This window comes from Panthera tigris, chromosome B4, assembly GCF_018350195.1.
Source record: "Panthera tigris isolate Pti1 chromosome B4, P.tigris_Pti1_mat1.1, whole genome shotgun sequence".
Taxonomy (NCBI): Eukaryota; Metazoa; Chordata; class Mammalia; order Carnivora; family Felidae; genus Panthera; species Panthera tigris.
Window position 1 is genome coordinate 116,522,676 of NC_056666.1, and position 19,858 is coordinate 116,542,533.

The 19,858-nt window shown below is 34.7% G+C and overlaps 1 protein-coding gene across 4 annotated transcripts in view; it reads left to right on the forward strand.

Moving 5' to 3' along the window:
* The window catches only part of CFAP54 (cilia and flagella associated protein 54), a 295,558-nt gene that overhangs the window by 73,345 nt on the left and 202,355 nt on the right, over positions 1-19,858 (forward strand). For all 4 annotated transcript variants that reach the window (XM_042992952.1, XM_042992954.1, XM_015539090.2 and 1 more), the window contains 3 exons: positions 10,494-10,670; positions 13,984-14,076; positions 14,335-14,520. In XM_042992952.1, the coding sequence (XP_042848886.1) occupies positions 10,494-10,670; positions 13,984-14,076; positions 14,335-14,520 (456 nt within the window). The remainder of the gene's footprint in view (positions 1-10,493; positions 10,671-13,983; positions 14,077-14,334; positions 14,521-19,858) is intronic.

A 19,858-nucleotide genomic window follows, 5' to 3' on the forward strand; every position in this document is an offset into this window, starting at 1 on the left:
TTGGTGTTCTAGATATACTTTCCTCTATCAAACTATATGTTTCTTTTTGTGTTGTCTCCGAGATTGATCTTATAAATTGTATATTTTATTCCTAGCAAAAAAAAATATTTCTTTCCTGGATTCTTGGATATGACTTAACTTTTCATCTCCTTCTAAAATGTATGTAATAGTGCTGAGAATCCAGAATATACCTCAGGAGGTCTACTAGACAAGTAATAAATATGGCACTTTATTCATTCCAGTCTTATGATCGTTTTTTATGGATAGTTGTTAATCATGACCTTGAAGATTGCATTATATCTTTCCCCAAGTGTTTTGCTGCACTGTCGATGTCAAACGTATTTAATGTCAATCTGTCCTCGTAAGCATTGAGTAACTTCTAAAAAGAAGCAGGTCTGTTTCTCTATGGGAACTATAGGCAGAGATTTACATTCAGACAAAAGTACTTTGGACTTCAGTACAATTTTTAATGGCAATAAAACAATATGTTTTGATGGACATATTAGGCAACATGTTGGACATGTTATAGGCAACAGTCATGTCCATACTGAGAACATTTTCTCTTTTTACAGTTGAATAGAGCTGGTTTCATGGGAATTTTTCTTTCTTGAGTTTTTGGGACTACTTTTCTGGTAATATTTTTTTCCTTTTATTTGAGGAACCCCCTTTAAAAAGCCCTAATCACTTTCTTTTTTAAAAATTGATGTATAATTGACATATAACGTTATATTAGTTTCAGGTGTGTAACGTAATGGCTCGATATTTGTCTATGTTACTAAATGATCACTGCAAAAAATCTTATTAACTTAGGTATTTGTTATCAGTTACAAAATCTTTTTTCTTGTGATGACAACTTTTCAGATTTACTCTCTTAGGAACTTTTAAATAAGGAATACAGTATTATTAGCTGTAGTCACTGGGCTGTACATTACACCCCCATGACTTATTTTATAACTGGGAATTTGTACCTTTTGACCTCACCCATTTTTGTCCCACCTCTCACCCCCAACCAACTGGCAACCACCAATGAACTTGGCTTTTTTCAGATTCCATATGTGAATGACATCATATGGTATTTGTCTTTTTCTGACTTATTTCACTTAACATAATGCCCTCAGGGTCCATCTATGTTGTCTCAGATGGCAAGATTTCATTTTTTTTCTATGGCTGAATAATATTCATACATATGATTATATATTCGTATATATATAATGTGTCTTGGCTATTGTAAATAATGCTGAGATGAACATGGGGGTATAGATACTTTTCTAATTAGTGTACCAGTCACTCTCTTATAAATGGAATGCTTTTAGCAATTCAGTGATTTGGCTTACTAAGTTAGGATTTTAATTTCTTTTTTTTTTAAATTAGTTTCATTTTTTAAAAATATTTGAAATTTATTGTCAAATTGGTTTCCATACAACACCCAGTGCTCATCCCAAAAGATGCCCTCTTCAATACCCATCACCCACCCTTCCCTCCCTCCCACCCCCCAATCAGCCCTCAGTTTGTTCTAATTTTTTAAGAGTCTCTTATACTTTGGCTCTCTCCCACTCTACCTCTTTTTTTTTTTTCCCTTCCCCTCCCCCATGGGTTTCTATTAAGTTTCTCAGGATCCACATAAGAGTGAAACCATATGGTATCTGTCTTTCTCTGTATGGCTTATTTCACTTAGCATAACACTCTCCAGTTCCATCCACGTTGCTACTAAAGGGCCATATTTCATTCTTTCTCATTGCCACATAGTACTCCATTGTGTATATAAACCACAATTTCTTTATCCATTCATCAGGTGATGGACATTTAGGCTCTTTCCATAATTTGGCTATTGTTGAGAGTGCTGCTATAAACATTGGGGTACAAGTGCCCCTATGCATCAGTACTCCTGTATCCCTTGGGTAAATTCCTAGCAGTGCTACTGCTGGGTCATAGGGTAGGTCTATTTTTAATTTTTTGAGGAACCTCCACACTGTTTTCCAGAGTGGCTGCACCAGTTTGCATTCCCACCAACAATGCAAGAGGGTTCCTATTTCTCCACAGGATTTTAATTTCTAACTAGCACTAGGTTTTACCTTGAGTACTATGATAGAATTTATCTGATTTACATAAATCAAGGACTCTGTTTTAGACTTTTGTTACCTTTCATTTAAGACCTTAGTGCTTTTATTAGTCTATTTCAAATTGGGCCATGGAATCTGAGTTGGGGAGTCTAAAGTTAAAACTGATCAAGACTGAATCAGAACATTTTAAACATATTGTCTTAAAATGCATTATAGAGCATCCTTGTCTGTCATAATTTCATATATCTTTCATTCAAAACACATTTACTGAACCTAAAGAGATAAAGAAAGCACTGTCATTGTGGCCAAGACACTCATTGCTTAGAGAGTGTAGACAATCACGTACACAGATCGTATTGTGTGATACCTGCTAAAATAAAGAATGGTAAATGACGAGAGTTAAGTACCTAAATGTGTGGGACTTCTTTTGGGAGGATTCAGAGGTGATTTTTGAGTGAGCCTTGAAGCACAGAAAAGGATGTAAAACCCTTCAGGAAGAGGAAGTTGCATGGGAAAACCTTCAAGGCATGACAAGCACAGGTTCTCAGGGAAGGATAGGAGGTAGTTATGGGAGAACAAAAGAGTAGAGAAGGAGATAAGGCTAGAAAGTATAATCATGATCAGAATACAAAGGGCTGTGGAGGAGTTTGCACCATAACAAGTATAGGAGGAGTCATTGAAAGGCTAGATGACTGGAGGTTGAGGAGATTAGAGACTGAGAGAAAGGGTAGGAAGCTGATTAACTCATTTCAATCAGTGACTCCCAGTCGCTGCTGTACTTCAAAATTATCCTTGACATTTGTTAATAATACAGATGTCTGGGGCACCTGGGTGGCTCACTTGGTTAAGCCTCCAACTCTTAATTTCAGGCCAGGTCATGATCTCACAGTTTGTGAGTTTGAGCACGGAGCTTGCTTGGGATTCTCTCTCCCTCTCTCGCTGCCCTCCCACCTCCGCCACACTTTCTCTCTCAAAATAAAGAAATAAACTTAAAAAAAAATACAGACGCTTAAGCCTCATCCCTGGAGATTTTTATTAAATAGGTTCGGAGTGGGGATGGAATATCTTAATTTTTAAATAAACTCCATAGATGATATTGATCAATAGCCAGGTTGGAGAAATATCTGTGCCATGGCAGAAAGCAGGAAGTTTTAAAAAATCTCAGTTGGGTTCATGGATATGGAGAGAGAAGCTGCTAAATTCAAGTCAGAAGATGCTAGTGTCCGACTGGTTTACTGGAGCATGAACTGCTGAGGCAAATTTTGGAAATAAGTGTAGAAAGCCCAGGGCAGTTGGCTAGCCAGTTGAGATAAGGTCAAAAGTAGTGTGTGTTAATATTAGGGCCAGTAAACCAGTGCTGCTGGTGCATTTTATAGGCTGCACACATAATCCAGAGAACGGAAACTTTTAAAGTGTTGGTCCCTTCCCTTGTGTTGCATAATTTTTCCTCAGGCTGATCTCACCTGTTCTTATGCAGCCTAAAATATCTTGGTCTCCACAGTCTGTGACGCAAATGAAGGCACATTAACATTTAATGTTCAAAATATAATAGCTTTCATCTCCCTTCTGTTCAAGTAGGAATGTCTTTAAAATTTTCCACAGTTATCTGGGAGGAATCTACTTATCTTTTTCTGCTCAAGCTTCTTCCTCATTTTGATTCTGGTCTCTTCCTCATCAAACTCCTACCTATTGTTGCCTTTTGAGGGAACCCTGCTCTGTGGGCCTATCTGTTCTCTCAGGGAGCCAAATCTGGTCTTTTGTCTGGTATAGGGTGGAAAGGTCAATGAGCCTCTGTCCAGCCCCATAGTTGTTGTGTCCTCTGGGCTGAACTGGCACTGCTGATTCCTTGACTCTTTCATAGTGTGTTAAGACACAGCTCCTTTAACATCTCTCTTTCCATCCATTTTCTCCATTCTTCTCAGTTTGGTTGAATGAGTGAAAAAGTAGAGATGGTAATGAATAATAGGTGCCATCCTATCCCCTTGATTGATTGATTCATTCAATGATTCAAGTTATACTGAGCACCACATGTCTGGAAATTAGTTTTGAGTGTAGGCCCTAGGAACATGGTTACCATTTAATACACCCCTTCTCACATGATGGAGTAATTGTCCTATGCAGATGGCTAAGATTCTTAACGATAAATGCCAAAAAAAAAAAAAAAAAAAAAAAATCAAGCCCTCCTTGCACAGAACAAGCAGAATTTAAAAACCCATTTATTATTACAGATAAATTTTAATCACAACTAATGATTTTAGACCTTAATGTTAGCCATTTCCTATAAACAATAAAAATGAGTTCATTCTGATCTCAATTTAGGTCAATCTTTATTTTAGGAGAAAATGTATGATACTACAGTTTTATAATCTACACTCCCACAGGGAACTAGTTTACTCACTCAGTTTTAAATATCACTTTGATGCAAATGACTCGTGGATCCTATCTCCAGTCTTACCCTTTCTTTTGAGCTCAAGTCCCCATCTCCAAATGGAAGCTTTGAACTTAGCATGTCTTCTGCAGGGGAGACAGTACAGGTTTTTGTATCAGAGTGAAATGTATTTGAAATTTGGTAGGCAGACATCTGTCTTCTCATTTTCGGTATTTCTTTTCTTAAATTTATTAAATTGGCTGGAACTTCCAGAACAAAAATGAATAGGGGCATTTTGTCTCCTTCTGGATTTTATTGATAATTCTTTTAGTGCTTCCCTATTAGCCATAATTTTGGCTATTGGCTAAAATTAATATTTTTCTCATGCTAAGGCAAGAGCTTTCCTAGTTTACTGAGGTTTGCCACACCCCCATCTTTACTGAGGCATAATTGGCAAATAAAATTGTAATATACTTAGAATGTATAATGTGATGATTTGATGTACATATAGAGTAGTTTCCCCTTATCTGTGGTTTTGCTTTCTGAGGAATCAGTTACCTGCAGACAACCACAGCCCAGAAGCAGATGATTCTCCTTCTGATGTATCCTCAGAAGGTCAATAGTAGCCTAATGCTGTGTCACAGTGCCTATGACATTCACTTCACTTCATCTCATCACATAGGCATTTTATCTTCTCACATTGTCACAGGAAGAGGATGAGTACAGTACAATAAGATATTTTGAGACCACATTCACATAACTTTTATTATAATATATTGTTATAATTGTTCTATTTTATTATTAGATATTGCTAATCCCTTACTGTGCCTAATTTATAAATTAAACTTTATCATAGGTATATATGTATAAGAAAAAAATAGTATATATAGGGTTTGATATGTCTGTGGTTTCAGGCATCCATTGAGTGGTTTGGAATGTGTTCCTGTGGATAAGCAGGGACTATTGTACATTATAAAATGGTTACCACAATCAGCTTAATTAACACATTTATCGTATCATTTAGTTACCTTTTTATTTCTGAGTGAGAACACTTAAGATATGTTTTCTTGCCAGATTTCAAGGATGCAATACACTATTATTAAGTGTAGTCACCATGCTCTACATTAGATTTTCAGAACTTATTCATCTTATAACTGGAAGTTTGTGCCTCTTGACCGAATCCCCTCTTTCTTGCCCTTGGCAATCACCATTCTACTTACTGTTTCTAGGAGTTTGACTTTTATTTTTTCAGATTACACATACACATGATACCATACAGTATTTCTCTTTGTCTGGCTCATTTCATTAGTATAATGCCCTCAAGGTCATACATGTCGCTCCAATTGGCAGAATTTTCTTATTTTCTAAGGCTGAATAATATTCCATTGTATATATGTAACACAGTTTCTTTATTTATCAATGGACACTTAGATTGTCTTCACATCTTGGTGATAGTGAATAATGCTGCAATGAACATAGGAGTGCAGATACATCTTAAGATAATGATTTCATTTGCTTTGGATAAATACCCAGAAGTGGGATTGCTGGATTATATGATAGTTCTATTTTTAATTTTTTGAGGAACCTCCATACTGTATACCACATTGGTTGTACCAGTTCACATTCTTACCAACATTGTACAAAGGTTCCCTTTTCTCCACATCTACACCAACATTTGTTATCATTTGTCTTTTTGATAATAGACATTCTAACAGGTGTGAGATACTGTCTCATGGTGGTTTTTATTTACATTTCTCTGATGATAAGTGATGTTGAGCATCATTTCATGTGCCTGTTGGCCATCTGAATGTCTTTTTTGGAAAAATGTCTATTTGGGGTTTTTTTGGTCCATTTTTAAGTTATTTGACTGGATTGATTGCTATTGAGTTTAGAGTTCCTTATATATTATAGATATCAAGGCCTTATTGAATGTATAGATTGCAAATATTTTCTCCAGTTCCGTAGGTTGTCTTTTCAATTTGTTGATTGTTTCCTATGCTGTGCTGAAGGTTTTTAGCTTATTTACTTTTGTTTTTGTTGCCTATACCTCTTCTGTCAGAACCAAAAACAATTGTTGCCTAAACCAATGTCAAACAGCTCTTCCTTTATGCTTTCTTCTAGGAGTTTGTGGTTTTCAGGTCTTATGTTTAAGTCTCTAATCCATTTTGAGTTGATTTTTGCATATAATAAGATAATGGTCCAATTTCATTCTTCAAATATGGATATCCAGTTTTCCCAATACCATTTATTAAAGAACCTATTTATTAAAGAACCTAAAGAACTTTCTTCATTGTATATACTTGGAGACTTTGTCAAAAATTAGTTGACCATATTTCTGGGCTCTCTATTTTATTCCATTGGTCTTTCTTTCCTTCTTTTCTTCTTCCTTTCTCTCTCCCTTCCTCCTTTCTCTCTCTCTCTCTTTCTCTTTCTCTACCATATTTTTGATTACTACAGCTTTGTTATATAGTTTGATCAGCTTTGTTCTTCTTGCTCAAGTCTGTGTTAGCTATTTGGATCTTTTGTCATTCTAAATGAATTTTAGGATTGACTTTTCTATTTCTGTGAAAAATGCCATTGGAATTTTCATAAAGATTGCATTGAATTTGTAGATCATTTTGTGTACTATGAATATCTCAATAATATTAATTCTTCCTACCCATGAACACGGGGAATTTTTCCATTTATTTGTGTCTTCTTCAGTTTCTTTCATCAACGTTTTAGGCACAGACCTTTTTTACCTCCATGGTTAAGTTTATTGCTATTTTCTTGTTTTTGACACTAATATAAATGGGACTGTTTTCTTTATTCTTATTTTTATTTTTTGGATAGTTTGTTGTTAGTGTATAGAAATGCCACAGATTTTTATATGTTGATTTTGGATCTTGCAACTTTACTGAATTTGTTTATTGGTTCTAACAGTGTTTTGGTTGAGTCTTTGCAGTTTTCTCTCTATATAATCATGTCATCTGTAAACAGAGACAATTTTCTTCTTTCTTGTAGATTTAGATACTTTTTATTTCTTTTTCTTTTCTGATTGCTTTGGCTAGGATGTCCAGTAACAAGTTGAATAGGAGTGGTAAGAATGGGCACTCTTGTCTTCTTCCTGATCTTAGGGGGAATGCTTTCAACCCGTTGCCATTCAGTACGATGTTAGCAGTAGGTTTGCCATATATGGCCTTTATTATGTTTAGGTATGTTTCTTCTATATCCAGTTTGTAGAGGTTTTTTTTTTTAATTATAAAAGGCTGTTTAATTTTGTTAAATTCTTTTTCTGAATCTATTGAAATGATCATATTATTTTTATCTTTCATTTTGTTGATGTGGTTTATCACATTTATTGATTTGTATCACATTTATGTTGAGCCATCCTTGCATCCCAGGAATAAATCTTACTTCATCATGGTGTATAATCCTTTTAATGTATTGTTATATTTGGTTTGCCAATATTTTGTTGAGGATTTTTGCATTTATATTCATCAGGGATGTTGACCTGTAATTTTCGTTTGTTGTAGTGTCCTTGCCAGGCTTTGTTATCAGGGGCATACTGGCTTCATAAAATCAGTTTGGAAGTATCCCCTTCTCTTCATTTTTTTTGGAATAGTTTAAGAATGATTGATATTGATTCTTTAAATTTTTCTGATTCTGGGCTTTTCTTTATTGGGAGGTTTTTGATTACTAATTCATCTCCTTACTTGTTATTGGGCTGTTCATCTTTTCTATTTCTTCATGATTCTGAGTTGGTAAGTCATATATTTCAAGTTATTGATCAATTTCTTCTAGGTTATATAATTCGTTGGTGTGTAATGTTCATAGTAATGTCTTATGATTCTTTGTATTTCTGTGGTATCAGTTATAATGTCTCCTCTTTCATTTCTGATATTATTTGAGGCTTCTCCCTTTTTCTCTTAGTCTAGCTAAAAGTTTTTCAGTTCTGTTTATCTTTTCAAGAAACCAGCTCTTATTTTAGTTGATCTTTTCTTTTTTTTTCTGGTCTCTATTTTATTTATTTCCTTTCTTATCTTTGTTATTTCCTTCAGTCTACTAATTTTAGGCTTAGCTTTTTGTTCTTTTTCTAGTTCCCTTGAAATATAAAGTCAGATTGTTTATTTCAGATCTTTCTTTTTTCTTAGTGGAAGCATTTTCTTTATAAACTTTCTTCTTAGAAGTGTTTTTGATGCATCCCATAGATTTTGGTATGTTGTGTTTCCATTTTTATTTGTCTTAAGGTTTTTAAAATTTTCCTTTTTACCTCCTCTTTTTTTTAAAAAAAAATAAACAATGAATATTAAAGAAGTTCAAAAAAATTTTTTTGGTCATTGAGCCTATAATCATATTTTTTCTCATTTGATTTATAGATAAATTAAATTGTATTCATACACTTTCTAATATTAAATTATCCATGTATTCCTGGGAGAGAGACAATATAATTACCATACATTATTCCTTTAATATATTGCTAGATTCGATGTATTAGTATTTTATTTAGAATGCTTGCATTTATATTTGTAAGAAGATTGCCCTATGTCTTTACATGCAGTCACTTTTCAAGTTTTGTATCAAGGGTATAATAATTTTGTCAAATTATTTGAGAAGCTATCTATCTTTGTCTGTAGTTACAAAATTTTTAAATAGTATAGGAGTTATCAGTTCCTTGAGATTTGAAATTTTTTAAAAATGAAATCAGTTGAGACTGACGTTGTGGGATGAATTTTTTGGATATGTTTCTCGGCTCTATCACTATCTTGCATTCAAATTTTCTGCCTCTTAAATTAGCTTGCTGATTTTGTATTTTCATCCCTAAATGGTCAGTGATGTTTTGCATCTTTTTTGTACTTATTGGCCATTTGTAGATCTTCTCTGGAGAACTATCTGTTCAAAACCTTTGTCCGCTTTTTTTTAATGGGGTTATTTGTCTTTTTATTATTGACTTGTAACAGTTCTTTATGTATTTTGAATACAAATCACTTATCAGATACATGATTGGCAGATATTTTCTCTTATTCTGTTGGTTGTCTTTTTACTTTCTTGATGGCATCATTTGAAATTTTTAATTTTGATTAATGTATCTACTTTTTGGTGTGTGTGTGTGTGTGCGTGTGTGCGTGCATGTGTGTGTGTGAGTGAGTTTGCTTGTGTTGTCATATCTAAGAAACCATTGCCTAACTCAAAGCAGTGAAGGTTTACTCATATGTTTTAAGAATTTTATAATTTTAGCTCTTACATTTGGGTCTGTAATTCATTTTGAGTTAATATTTGTATGTAGTGGATGTAGGGGTACTTCATTATTCTCCATGTGGATATCTGATTGTCCTACTACCGTTTGTTGGAAAGGCTGTTTTTTCTCTATTATCCATTTAATTTTAATCTTTATGTGGATTTTTGCTTTGGACCTCAATTAAAGAGTCTTTGCCTTTTAATTTAGTTTAAAAGACAACTTTAACCCATTTACATGCATTATAGTTGTGGATATATTTAGACTTTCTTTGGAAATCTTCAGATCTTCAGATTTTTATTTTTTTGTTTTATGAATTATCTCTCAATGTGTTACCTTTTGAAATGGTGCTTACCTTACTTTCAGGCTCACCGAATAGGTGTTTTTATTTCTCCTTGCTGATAGTAAGAAACTTTCAATAATATTCATTTCATAAGTCACATATACCAGTAGTCTCATTACTTGAGAGTCACATTTCAAGTTGCATTAAGGGTAGGTGTATAGTTCATCAGTATATATAAATGATTGTGCTATGAATTAGTTAAGGACAGTGAAATTATGATGTTAGGTATTCATAGGGTTTGATATGAAAATGAAATGTTTAATATTAATATAATGATAACCATATTAGACATGTAAGTATGCCTCCATTACTTTATTTAATTTATAGCTATTTTTTACTTGGCCCTATTTAGTAGCTAAAGCATTCAATGCTTGAAGCAGGTATAATTCTGAGGCTCAAAAAGCTATATATAGCAAGATAATGTTGTTTAACATTACCAGAATTCTAGAAATATAAATGCACTTCAAATCTTGAAATGTATTTTTCTATGTTCACACTTTATTATAGGAAGCATATTCTTTAATTGAGAAGATTGAAACAGAACAAAATGCCCTATATTCATATCAAAAATATGTGGAGAGTTCGAAAAGAAAGAAAAGCAGAATCCCTCCCCCACCTATCCTGCTATCCCGAACTCATTGTTCTGTGACATTGAAACCTGCTCCATTTATTTCAGATGTTAAGGTATGTTGCCCATTGTGATCTTTATTTCAGGCAAAGCGACACAAGTACTTTTATGACTATCATGATTGATACCTCTGTTGCTCTTAGGACTTGAATAGTCTTATTTATAAGCACTGAACACTGGGATTAGTATTGTAATGTCTTAACTACGTTTCTTCATGACCTTTTCTTCTTTATGCTATTTCCCTTTATGCTGTATATATAGCCTTGCTATCCCCAAATGTATAGTAAGGAGAAACAGTAGAGAAGTATTTCTGTCTTAAGTATCTTTATCACCATGGCACAGTCATATGCTGACCAAGTGTGTGTTCAAGATGGAGAAGGTCTCAGATGACCTGGAATCAGACATTTGAGGAGGATAGATGTTATTCTCAGAGCCAATGATGGAGATAGGAAATTTGGAAATAGCAAATTTTGAGGTTCTTCCCAGAGTTCTTCCAAGTAAATGGGGGATTCTTTTAATATAAACATATGACAATTCCAACCATATTATAAGTCATAAACCTTTATGTATTTATTGAAGGATGAACTCTTTCTCCCATCTCCAATGCCTTGGAACTTGGCCTAAATATGATTCTAAGTTGAGATTTAGTGTCCTCACAAGCATTTGGTTCCACCTGATTTCTATTTTAAACATTAAATTTTCCTTTTTTTGGATGATCAACAACATTCTCTTTGATGTTGTATAAAAAATAAAGTTTTATCTTTGATTGTTTTTAGGATATTCTGCTGAACTTATATCAACTCGGTATAGTGGAAAGGGCACAGGCTTTAAAGTCAGACAGATACAGGTTTAAAATTGTAGCTCCCCTACTTTCTAGCAATATGACCTTAGGAAATCTAAATATACTTTCTGAGGTGGTGGTGATGGTGGTGGTTTTATTTGTAAAATATGTTTATTGTGAAAATTAAATGAGATAACATATAACATTCTTGGCACATTATACTTGATGTTCCACCATATCTTATATTAAACATGTATAGTAAAGTTTGCTTAAGACAGTTAATGATGGTATAGAGTGTGATTACATTATTTGATGATTTTTTCGATAAATTGTATCCAGTGAGCATTACTGAGTATCTTTTACCTGTCCAACTCTGTGCAAGATAATGGAGGTACAAAAATAATCGCAAAGTTTGATTCCATTCTTTGAGGAGCTTCAGACTAATGGGATATGGACATCAGTGAGAAGTAATATCACCTTTATAATGCTTTATGATTAGGGAAATAGAAGTAACATTCATCTTACACCTAACTGTGCTGTAATAAATGCATTATTATAATTGCTAGCATTTTGAAAGTTAAACTTTGGATTTTTTAGATCTGGTTACAAATGAGGATTCACTGATTTTGGAAATTCGGTACAGAGCTAAGACTAGATGCCTTACCAAGAGTTTTTCTTTGTTTTCTTTTCTTTTTTTTTTTCAAATGTTTTGGTTCATTTAACCAAAATCTTTTTTTATGTGTTTAAAATTAGTAAATAGTCTATCTTATTACATAATGCTTAGAAATAGGAATATATAAGAATTCAATATCTGACCTGTAGTTGTGGGACCTGTCACTTAGCACATTATATGAAGTTTATATATATTGTAAATTAGTAGAGTTGTGTGCTCTAGGAAATTATTGCTGTTACATGCTCATCAACACTAGATGGTGCTGTGGTCTTAAATAATATTTCTGATTAGAGGGTTCAGCCATCTTCTGTTTTATCAAAATCTCGTGTTAAGCATTTGTTTCATTAAAATCTGTTTTAATAGTTGAAAATGCTGATGTTATTAATAAACTTTTACTTCTAAAGTTAGTGGTGATTTGTTCATGGTGTCTTTACTGTTGTGTAGATTCTAATTATACATTGTTCCTTATAATTACACAAACTAAGATGTTTTCATTTGTGGAACAAAATAAAAATAATAAATCTGCTTGTAAAAATGCTTTTAGAGAGAATTTACCCTTCAAATTCTAGTTTACATAGAGAGCTTAACTTAGAGGGAATAATAATCTAAGTCATATAATACAATCTTTCTGCCTTTTTTCCCTTTTGTGTAAAATGGTACTCTTTTTTGCATGGGAAGTTAAGGAAAGTTAGTTTTTAAAATTTTTTCTGAGAATCATTTGATTTTTTTTTCCCTTTCTGGCTTCAGCTTCCAAGTTCCTTCAATGCTGTCTTTGTCGTTGGAGTTCTTCCTTTGTCTAGTGTTCCTTAATTACCTGAGCAGTTTTCTTTATAGACACAGAAGTTTGGACACTTGTACCAGAAACTCTAATTCATTGAGGCTAGGTAGACTTGGGTATATGTAATTTTTAAAAATGGTTGATTCTGTGAAAACTGCATTTTAAAAAGTGATTCTGCACAGCCAGGGTTGAAAACTAGTTGTGCAGATAAGACACCATTAGGATTTTTCTGTTGACCTGGAGGAAGAGGCTAAGCTATAAGAGGCAGTTGCTTCTTAGAGACAATTATGTTTTCCCTTCTTTCCAGTTTTCCTCTCATTTAGGAGTTGAGATTTTGGGAGTGACACAGTGATGACAACCTCCCCAACCCCAACCCCAGGACAGTATGGCTCCTTTATAATGCCATTCCCTAGGTATCAACTTGCTCCCTTTTTCTCTACAGTGAGAACAGTTCATTCCAGTGAGCAATCTCCATTATTTTGACATCTTGGCAGAACCATTTCTAACCACTTAATTAAAGTTCAAGTTTGATTGTTCCTGTAGAATTTGCATTTGCTTTTGGTTCCCGCATGTATTTAAGAATGATCAAATACCATGCTACTATCTGATCTTGAGCAAATTATTGAACATTTTTGTGTCTCCATTTCCTGTAAAGCAAAATGACAATAGTAATCCCATTTCATACAGATGTTGCAAATATTAGAAAGTTTATGTAGATTTCCTAACAATATTTAGCATATAGGAACTGCTCAGTTCATGGTAGTTAAAATAGTCAACAATGAGTAATAGTCTTTGTAGTCTCAGGGAAACAAGCCCTATATTTGTCTTTATTATTATATTTTTTTGAGAACAAACCTAAATATATTTGTAAACTTAGATTCCATGTTTTAAAACTTGAATAGTAACATTTTCATTTGGAAAAGTATTCCTTTTGCCACATCTTTTTTGCTTTCAAAATTTTATTTAAATTCCAGTTAGTTGACATATAGTGTGATAATAGTTTCAGGTGTACAATTTAGTGATTCAACACTTCCATACAACACCCAGTGCTCATCACAAGGGCCACATCTTGATAAAAGAAATTGAATGCCTTGTTAAACAGACTATAGATAATGGGCTCATCTTTCTCCTCTGCAGGTCTCCTGGTACTGCATTTTGGGTTGCAAAGCAGAAGGAAGCTATGGAAAAGTAAGGCTAAACAATAATCATCTCCCAAACTCAGGAGAAGCGGTATGTCAAATTAAAAAAAAAAAAAAAAACAACTTTAAACATCAGGAAATCTTACCCAAAGACTCATTTATGACAATTGAGTGTTTTTCCCTCCTTATAATGTCATTATTTCAGTGAATTTCAATTTAAGTGATAACTAAAATCCAACAGTGAATGCAAAAGCTTTTGTTTTTTATTACGTATAAGGGTTAATCATATTTTTAAAGTCACATTACTTCAATATTCCATACATAACTTGAAATATGTTTTTGTTAACAGATACCAGCTGATGGTAAAAGCATTTTTGAAGTGAAAGGTTTAGAAACAAATGAAAAATATGTCTTTGCAATTGCTGCTTATTCTTCTAACGGGAAGCTTATTGGTGATGCCATTGGGGAGACAACTAAACCAATTCTGGTTTATCCACCTCTTTCTGCTGTTACTACTCGGATGTTCTTGACACAGGTAGAAGAGATTCTGCTAATTTCTTGCATTTTTTTTTTCTATTGAGCTGTTACTAAGTAATTTCCAATGGGAAAAAAAGTCACAGCAGATGTTTTAAAGCTCCTGTAATACGTATTTTCCATTAGGGCAGGGTAGTCTCATAAAATAAGAATCATTTCTTTCCTTTTTAGTGAATTTGATTTTTATAATAGCATTTTTCCCCTGGATTACAAATGTAACACATGGTAATTTTAGAAATTTAGAAAATATTGAAATGCACAAAGAAGAAAATACATGTTAACTGTTATCCTGTCATCCAGAGTAGCAGTTCTCAACCTGGGGCAATTTTGGCCCCTAGGGGACATTTGTCAATGTCTGGAGACATTTTTCGTTGTCATAACCTAGGAGGGTGCTTCTGGCATCTGGTGGGTAGAGGCCAGGGATGCTGATAAGCACTCTAAATGTAAAGGACAGCCCTCCATAACAAAGAATTACCCAGCCCCAAATGTCAGTAGTACCAAGATTGAGAAACCCTGATCCAGAGGTATCTTTTCATTTGTGTGTGTGTGTATGCCTGTGTACACTTACACACACACACATTTTTATATAAACATATGCATACACACATATGTGTTTGAATTTATGTATAATATCTAATTTTAATTATAGTATATATTATTTTATATCCTGATATTTTCATTTAATATATAATTGACAATTTTTTCATTCCATTAAGTATTCTTCCATAGTATAATTTTTTAATTTTTTTTAATGTTTGTTTATTTTTGAGAGAGAAAGAGATAGAGTGTGAGTGGAGGAGGGGCAGAGAGAGAGGGAGACACAGAATCCGAAGCAGGCTCCAGGCTCTGAGCTGTCTGCACAGAGCCTGACATGGGACTCGAACTCAGGAACTGTGAGATCATGACCTGAGCTGAAGTCGGATGCTTAACTGACTGAGCCACCCATGCGCCCTCATAGTATAAATTTTAACAGCTGTATTTTATAACGGTATTGCATCTTTTTTTTTTTTTTGATATTGCATCTTTTAATGATATTGCATCTTATAGATAGATCATAGTTTACTTAGTAATCTTTATTGTTGGGCAGTTAGATATTTTCCAGTCTTTTGCTAGTATAAGCAAAGCTGCCTTATACATCTTGGTATATACATCTTTATCTGCATCCACAATTGCTTTTTTGAGATGGATTTACAGAAGTGAAATATCTGGGTTAGTAAAGACACGCAGACCTGAGTTCAGGTTCACACTAGTCATGTAATATTGAGCAAGTAACTTTCATCTGTGAAGTGGGAATAATAATAATAGTAGTTACCTCCCAGATGTATTAGGAGTATTAAATGGAATTATGCATGCCAGATGTTTAACCATAGCAATTACCACACAGTCGGCACTAATAAATATTGTTATTGTTTTTAGTTATGAATATACTCATGAATTAACATATTTGCTGAAATGATTGCCCGTTACCAGTGAATAAGGACACTAGAAAGAGTGACTCATTGACCTAAGTCTCAAGAATCTAATTTTAAGCCTATTGTTGGCTATAGAAATGATGGCTATTTAAAATTTTATCATGTTTCTATTTTGCTATTTTTTTCTCTTAATAGTTGATTAGTATTAGAAGATAAGATCTTAGTGGTATTTTATATTATCATATTTTTCAAAGAAAATTAAATTGAGGGAATTGCTAGGACTTAGCATATCATATTGGCTCATGGTTTTCTGATGTTTTTATTTCTTTGGAATCTAATATATTTCCTAATTTGCAGTGATGGCGTTATTTCAAAGTGAGGAACTGAGTATTTTATCAAGGCCTAATTTTTCTCCAGGGAGGTTTGACTTTTGGGTTTCATTTGGCAGAACCTTCATTGAAAGTTAATAAAACCAACCCCCAGCTATTCTGTTGGAATAACAAGAAGTGTCATGAAGTAATGACCAATGTTTCATTATTGATAATGATATTTACAGTACTGTATTCATTTATGACAGTATCTGAACGTTCTCTCTCATAATGTTAAGTGACTGAAGCAAAATTTTCTTACTTAGTAAACTTAGTAAAACTCTTTAATTTACAGCTCGAGTTTAAGCTTTTAAGTTCCAGCAAAGAAAATGTACCTTGCCTTTGGAATTGCAGTCTCTTTTTCCTGACAGTGGTTAGTTTTTAGTTTCAGGATGATTCAGTTCTTTAAAAAACATTATCATATGTATTTTATAGTAAGACAGTGACATTTCGCTAAATGCCTATGATTAACTTGGCTTGGAACATTAGGTTGTACTTTCACTCAACACTATTCTATAGACATTAATAAAGTCAGTCGAATCTTTATTAGGTTTCCCCTCAGTGTAGAAAGCTATTAATTTAGGCTATCTGGAAAATTGTTTGAGGAACCTTTATAAACGATATATTTTCTACAGATATTTTCCAATTTCCCCTTCTTTATAGCCTCATTTCTTCTTATTTTTCACCTTTAAGTCAGGAGTGACTAGATAATATGATAGAAAATGTAGAAAATAAGAGACCTAATGAGGAGGACTGTAGGAATTTGGGCAAATTGCCTGGTCTCAATTTCCCAATCTCTAAAATGGATATAAGGCTAAATATCTGGATTATTGAACTACTCAATCAGATAATGAGTGGGCACAATGACTTATTGAGAAAAAGAAATCGGGGATGTATTTATTTAAAAACTACTATGTGCCAGGCATTTAAAAATTCATTATTTTGTTTATTACAGTAATGCAGTGAAGTGATACTATTATTTTTAAGTTTATTTATTTATTTTGGGAGAGACAGAGACAGTGCAGGTAGGGAAGGGACAGAGAGAGAGAGGGAGAGAGAGAATCCCAGCTGTGCTGCCAGTACAGAGCCTGACTCAGGGCTTGAACTCATGAAACCGTGAGATCATGACCTGAGCAGAAACCAAGAGTCAGACACTTAATCGACTGAGCCACCCAGGTGCCCCACAGTGAGATGATACTATTAATTTCATTGTATGGTTTAGGAAACTGAGATGAATTTAATCCTTCCTCTGCCAATCCCATTTTCTTTGAGAAAGGGTGTCTAAGGGAAGTCACGTAATTAAGTAACCCAAGGTTACTCGGGTAGCAGGTGATAAGCCTGATGCTTGAACCAGCTCATGCCTTTCTACTGTTCCGTCCAGGTCCAAGAGCCATGTACTCAACCTCTAACCTGGGCCAGGTTCTTCTAGAGCCCACATCTCTGCCATCTCTTCTCTGCTGGGTTGGTGTTGTTCAGTGGGTCTTGATGATCAGTACTGGCAGTAGATTTCAGTGTCGGGAGGTGAATGCTTTGTCAGTATCTCAGTGGTGGCAGGAGAATGAAATTCATACTTTTTTTCACTTTATATATGAATTCATCAAAACTCTTTGATAAATAGAGGTTTGCCTTTTGTCATTGATCAATTACAAATTAAAAACAATAAAGCTAGCAGGGAAAAGATAGCCATCCCATTTTTTATTTTGTTTTTTTTTTTATTTTAGAGAGAGAGAGAGAGAGAGAAAGCATGAGCAGGGGAGAGGGGCAGAGGGAGAGAGAGAGAATCTTAAGCAGGCTCCATGCTCTGTGTGGAGCCCGATGCAGGGCTAGATCTCATGATCCTGGGATTATGATCTCACGATCCTGGCATCATGACCTGAACTGAAATCAAGCGTCGGATGCTCAGCTGATTCAGCCACCCAAGCGCCCCTAGTTATCCCATTTTAAAAAGCTCTTTAAGAAGTCTCGACTCTTCTTTTTCCTCTTGTTCTCTAACTGAATATTGCTTCTCTCCCTACTTCGTCTGTTTATTGCTGAATTATTTATTGTCTACTTTGTGCTAGGTTCTGTGCTAGATGTCATCTCTTGTTCCTTTGAACTGTCTCTTTTCTCAATCTCATTACCACAACATTAACCCATATTTAGGTAATTTTGACTTATGGTTTCAGTTAAGACTATGATTGCAAGTAAGGGAACCAGCCTGACTTAAGGAATGCAATGAGGCCCTGGGAAGGCACTGGACCCCAGGCAGCCTCAGGCCTCATACCTTTGGTTCTCTGTATATGTCTGCTTCTTTTTCTCTAAAGATTGTCTTTCTTTCTTTCTTTCTTTCTTTCTTTCTTTCTTTCTTTCTTTCTTTTTTAATGTTTGTTTATTTATTTTCAGAGAGACAGGGTGCAAGCAAGCATGGGGGAGGGGCAGAGAGAGAGGGAGAGAGAATCCCAAGTAGCCCAGAGCCTAACTCAGGGCCCAATCCCTTAACTGTGAGGTCATGACCTGAATCCAAATCAAGAGTTGGATGCTTAACTGACTGAGCCACCCGGATGCCCCTAAAGACTGACTTTCTTTACTTCTCCATCTCTGAAGGAAAAAATGGCAGCTCCTGTATTTTTATATATCCTTCAATTTCAGGTATAAAGAGAGGCTACCTGGTTGCCTCCTAATCTGGATTCCAGATTCCTAGGAAAGAGATTCTGAGTAATCCACCAAATATAATGAATCTGATCTCTTTTTTGATGTTTGACCACTGACTTGTTTTTAAATCTCACCCTCTTTTTCCCTTTGGTTCCATACATAGGCAGGCTGATAGGAGGTCTATGAGCTTACCTTTGGTGCTGACAGGAAATGTAAATCTCCCAGCTGGCAGCAGCTTTCCCCATTCCTACCCCTTCCCACCCCCAAGCACTAATCAAAGCCCAGCCCATTCTTTCCCAGGCCTGCTTGTGCCTGTCCAACATTCCCTGGGAGCCTCTTGTGTGAGTAATAAACTTTCTCTCAAATTCTTCTGGTACATGTAGTGCCATCAGCCTAGACAGCAGAGCCACACTTTGGGTGGGGGTCCATTTTGCTTTGCACAAGGTGCTATAAAGCACCCACCTTGGGTCAGGCACTCACCCTGGGCTAGTCATCTGTGTTGTAGTACAGTTATTGAATGTCCTCTTCTGTGAATGTAGGAAAATTACCAGGAAAAAAAGATTTTAAATTTTGTTTAACATGTTATTATTGTGTGCTTACTCTGTGCTAGGCAATGCTCCAGGCTAGTGATTATAAACCTTGAGTGCGCATCTTGGAGTGCTTGTTAAACAGATTGTTGTGTCCTACCACCAGAATTTTTTACTCACTAGGTCTGGGGTAGGGCCTGGAATTTTCCATTTCCAACAAGTTCTTAGGTGATGGTTATACTGACGGTCCAGGGACCATACTTCGAGAACCACTGCTCTAAGCAAAGTCAACAAAATGCTATGATAAGAGATAGGTAATAAACAACACAGTAAATAAGTCAATTATCTATGTTACAAGATAAGTTCTATGGAAAGAAAAAGTGGAGTATGTTTTGAGGAAT